This window comes from Suricata suricatta, chromosome 3 (genome assembly GCF_006229205.1).
Source record: "Suricata suricatta isolate VVHF042 chromosome 3, meerkat_22Aug2017_6uvM2_HiC, whole genome shotgun sequence".
In the NCBI taxonomy this organism is placed as follows: domain Eukaryota; kingdom Metazoa; phylum Chordata; class Mammalia; order Carnivora; family Herpestidae; genus Suricata; species Suricata suricatta.
Genome location: NC_043702.1, coordinates 122,944,732 through 122,949,817, shown reverse-complemented (window position 1 = coordinate 122,949,817; position 5,086 = coordinate 122,944,732). Strand labels below are relative to the sequence as shown.

The 5,086-nt window shown below is 52.9% G+C and overlaps 1 protein-coding gene across 1 annotated transcript in view; it reads left to right on the top strand.

Annotated features, from left to right (window-relative positions):
- The window catches only part of LOC115287082 (protein ELYS-like), a 61,030-nt gene that overhangs the window by 51,284 nt on the left and 4,660 nt on the right, over positions 1 to 5,086 (top strand). The window contains 2 exon segments of the mRNA XM_029933352.1: positions 1 to 1,627; positions 1,670 to 2,110. The exon segment at positions 1 to 1,627 is cut by the window's left edge and continues 105 nt beyond it. Coding sequence (XP_029789212.1) covers positions 1 to 1,627; positions 1,670 to 2,110 — 2,068 coding nt within the window.

The window sequence follows — 5,086 nt, the reverse complement described above, 5'->3', positions numbered from 1 at the left end:
GACAGCATGTCCCAAACCCGATCGTCAGACCAGCTCAACAGGAGGAGTCCGCGGCTGTTGCCGCCCCCGACACCCGGGGGCTTTCAGTCAGGAGGCGAGCGAGGAGGACCGAAGACCTGTCCAGGGCTTCTGAAAGTGCCTGCTCCGACATCAGAGGAGCGTCTCAGAACCAGCAGAGGCCTGCAGATTCGGGGACTCCGCAGAGAGAACGGAAGAGGAAAGAAGATGCTCAAAACATGTTAGAAAGTGATGGTCCTGCGGCCCTGGAGAGACTGGCCCCCGCAGACGGCAGACTTGGGATGGTAACATCTTCTCCGCTGCGGGTGCCAGCAGCTGAAGAAACCCAGCTTTCATCCGTCACCAACGAGACCCCCAGAAGAAATAAAAAGGCTGTGGAAAATGACGACAGTGAAGAAATGGTACATCTGGATGTAAAAGTTAGTAAAACAGCACGTTCTAGCGGAAGCACCAGAAAACTGAAAAGTGCTAAAGTCGGGGCTTCTGAAAACACAGGGCAGAAGCAAGGTGGAGAAAGCAAGCTTTCGCCCGTCACCATAAAGACCCCTAGAAAAGTTAAAAAAGAGGTGGAAAAGGCCGCCAGTGTGAAAACGGCGGTCCACAAAGATGGGAGTGCTAGGAAAGCAGCACATTCCGTCAGAAGCTCCAGAAAACAGAAAGGTGCCAACGAAGGGGCTTCTGGGAGCGCAGGATTCACACCAGAACCCATGTGTGTTGACGAGGTGGCGCCTGTCCAGCAGGACAGAAGGGCTAAGAAGGGAGAAGTCAGCACACTGGGTGTTCCGGAAAACTCTCAACTGGACACATCCCAGCTGGTTCTTGAGACCAAATCGAAGCAGCCTAGGAAACAGGGTCAACCAAGAAAAAATCCACATGGAGATGTGGGTCCCAAGGCTGCCAAGGGGGTGAGGAGTCCCACGAAGGCACAGACCCCCAGCCTCCAGAGGAGGGCCGCCAGGAGCGCTCCGGCCAGCAGCGGCGAGGCCGACTCGGGGAAGCCAGCTGGGCCAGGGTCCCTTCTGGCACCAGTGGAGCAGCTCGCCACCAAGAGGGCCGTGGGGAGAAAGCTCACCAACAGGACGAAAAATCAAAGCCACACATGTCTGTCACACTCAGTATCAGAAAAACGCACCACCAAAGACCTGAAAGAACCAGGTGCCCTGGAAGCCAGAGGGCCTGCTGTGGCCACTGTGACCAGCTCCGCAGCAGGTTCTAGTGGAACCACCGGAAAACTGAGAAGTGCTAAAATTGGGGCTTCTGAAAACACAGGGCATAAGCAAGGTGGAGAAAGCAAGCTTTCGCCTGTCACCATACAGACCCCTAGAAAAGTTAAAAAAGAGGTGGAAAACGCTGCCAGTGTGGAAACGGCGGTCCACAAAGATGGGAGTGCTAGGAAAGCAGCACGTTCTGTCAGAAGCTCCAGAAAACAGAAAGGTGCCAACGAAGGGGCTTCTGGGAGTGCAGGATTCACGCCGGAACCCATGTGTGTTGACGAGGCGGCGCCTGTCCAGCACGACAGAAGGGCTAAGAAGAGAGAAGTCAGCACACTGGGTGTTCCGGAAAACTCTCAACTGGACACATCCCAGCTGGCTCTCGAGACCGAATCGGAGCTGCCTGGGAAACGATTTTGAATGAGAAAAAATCCACCTGGAGATGTGGGCCCCAAGGCCGCCAAGGGGGTGAGGAGTCCCAAGAAGGCACAGACCCCCAGCCTCCAGAGGAGGGCCGCCAGGAGCGCTCCGGCCAGCAGTGGCGAGGCCGACTCGGGGAAGCCAGCTGGGCCAGGGTCCCTTCTGGCACCAGCGGAGACGCTCGCCACCAAGAGGGCCATGGGGAGAAAGCTCACCAACAGGACCGAACATGAAAGCCACACACGTGCATCTGGCTCAGTACCAGAAAAACACACCACCAAAGACCTGAAAGAACCAGGTGCTCCGGAAGCCAGAGGGCCTGCTGCGGCCAGCGTGACCTGCTCTTCGCGTGGCAAGAGGACTCGGGCCAGCGAGGCCGTCTCGCTGCCAGGCCTCCCGGGGCCGGAGCCGGAGTCCGTCTTCTCTCCGCCTGTGTCAAAGGCTCCACGGAAAGAGGAAAGGTACTTTTACCTCTACTCAACACACAGTGTTCATCGCACATGACGCCTTCTGTCTTCAGCACAGTTCAATTCCATTTAAGACTGTAATTGATTATGATGAAATGTTGATCAGCTATTGATCAAATTTGATCAATTACCTGAAAATGACTCGTAGTTATAAAGAAGCCTTCCCTGTTCCAAGGAAGAAAATAGTCTTGATCTTTTAATGGTAAAACTTAAAAGGTTTTCTATTTCCAGGTTTATCTTTAGATTTAAGACTTTTCTGGTCCAGTAGGACTCTTTAAATCCTGTAATGCCCTTGTCACGGGTTTCATTTTTTAGAATAGTATCCTCTCTGTCATTCTGCCCTAAGGGACTTAATTTCTCCCCACATAGAATCGGCATTTTTTTCATCTAAGTGCCACCATGTCCGCCTCAGGACACGCTGTATCTGCAGCTTCAGATTGGAGGGAGGGGAAGGAGCGGTAACATCTCATCACTTAGGACACAGATTACCCGAGTACGTGCTTCCGGTCGCCCCCACTTGGCTCAGCAGCCTGTCCATCCTGCCTCTGCCGCTGGCAGGCTCACGATCGCACTGTTCAGTTGGTTTGGCGCATACCTTCCCAAAGCCTCTTATTGTTTAGGTCTAGAGCACAGGTCTGTGTGGCACGGCAAAGACTACAATGTATCTGTGCTGTTAAGATTTGGAGGGGAATTTTTCAGTGAATCAGGCACTTAAGAAAGAGGGTCTAGGGGCACCTGGGTGGCTCGGTTGCTTGAGCATCTGACTTCGGCTAAGGTCATGATCTCACGGTCCATGGGTTCAAGCCCCATGTCGGGCTCTGTGCTGACAGCTCAGAGCCTGGAACCTGCTTCGGATTCTATGTCTCCCTCTCTCTCTGCCCCTCCCCTGCTCACTCTCTGTCTCTCGAAATAGACATAAATGTTTTTTTTAAAAAGAAAAAGGGTCTATAAGGTGATCATGAAGAAAAGATAGAGAGGCCGTTGTGGCCGAACAGACCTGGTGCGAGAGGTGTTTGCAGATGTGATAGAAGGGGTTGTCTACTTCTGGTTTAAGAGGTTAATTTCAGCAAAGTGGCTCAGGGACTAGTAAGTGAAGTAGGTAACTTCATTGTTGTCTTTATTTAAACCTTTTCAGGGGCGCCTGGGTGACTCGGGTGGTGGAGCAACCGACTTCAGCTCAGGTCATGATCTCACGGATCGTGGGTTTGGGCCCTGCATCGGGCTCTGTGCTGACAGCATGGAGTCTGCTTCAGATTCCGTGTCTCCTTCTCTCTCTGTCCCTTCTCCATTCATGCTCTGTCTTTCAATAATAAGAAAATGTAAAAAAACTTTTTTGACACCTTTTCAAACAGCTGCAGGTACTTATAAATGCAGTGGGCAACGGCCCATGTTGTTACCTCCTGACTTGAGGAAGTCCCACAGAGAGAGAAGCCATTTAAAAATCTGCACACTGAAATTTTCTGTATTCAGCATTCACCGCACAGGCACCTCTTTACATGTACATATTTAGGCAGTTGTCCGTTATGTTTACATAGCCTGAGTCCAGGAAAGGACCCTTTGTCATCAGCTTAATCATTTGTTTTAAAAATATTTGTGGGTGAGGGACGCCTGGGTGGCTCTCGGTTACGTGCTTCACTCTTGATTTCGGCTCAGGTCATGATCTCCCAGTTCGTGAGACTGAGCCTCACATCTGGCTCTCTGCCGACAGCATGGAGCCTGCTTGGGATTCTCTCTCTCTCCCTCTCTCTGCCCCCACGCTTGCTCGCTCTCTCAAAGTAAAGAAAGAATCTTTAAAAAACTAATTTGCGGTTGGGGTGCCTGGGTGGCTCATTGGTAAGCATCTGACTTTGGCTCAGGTCACGATCCCGCATTTTCTTAGGTGAAGCCTCACGTTGGGCTCTGTGCTGCCAGTGCCGAGTCCGCTTCAGGTCCTCAGTCTCTCCCCTCCTCTTTCTCAATTCGGATCCTCAGTCTCCCCCCTCCTCTTTCTCAAACATTAAAAAAATAAATAAAAATAATTTGTGGTTGTAGGAGGTCTCCTCTGGCCCCTCTAAGGTTTTAAAATTTAGATCTTTGATTCTGTGGTGCTGTGTAGTGCAGTTTCCTGGAGTTAGGAAAGGCGCAAAGGCCCTACTTTGCTCCGAAAGCGCATCGCAGCTCATGTGACTGAGCTGCTCCATTAGAAGTCAGGTTCCAGAGTCAGCAGCGCGGGGAGCGGAGGTCGTTAACACAAGTCTTTCATGCCTTCCTCGGGGCTTAGCACAGTGTAGCCCACAAGGAGATTTCCTGTTGTTCTGCTACAGATGGCAGAGATCGCAGTAATTCCCGATTTGTTGCCTTTACGGTCATCCTCCAAATGCCTAGTAAGTATGACTCCTGTAACAAATGCACGCCTGCAGTAGGAGACTAGCAAATAGTCCTCGAGCGGACCGACAGCCCGCATCCGCGGACTCTTCCACTCACTTGGAGGTAGAGTTTGTTTGAAGCCCAGCAGCCTGGTGTGTAGAGCTGTGTATTCTGCTAAACCCCGCCCCGCCCCGCCCCGCCCCGCCGCGGGAGGCTCAGGCCATCCTTCTGACCCCCCACCCCCCACCCCTTGCCTCTGTCCCCCGGGCCGACCTCAGTCGTATTTCGAAAGCTCTTCAGGGAGAGATAGGAAGTGCAGGGAGAATGTGCAGAACGGCCTCAATTTAATTGAATCCTGTCAGAGGCCGCCTCCAAATGTAGTTCGAAGGGTTTCGCCGGTCGGGACGTGGAGCTTGGCATTTCAGCCGACGCAGGCTCATTTCTGTAGCTGGCAGCAGATAGCGACGGGCACGCTGTCTGCCCGAGGCCGGAGCCGGCCAGTTCAGCGGCTGCGCTGCTTCCCGCCACAGCCCAGGGAGGCTGTGGTAGGAGACTCAGTTCAGGGTCACGGAGCCCCTCCGGAGAAGTGGCCACCTCCTGCTGGCGGCTCCGGGTTGTTAGAGC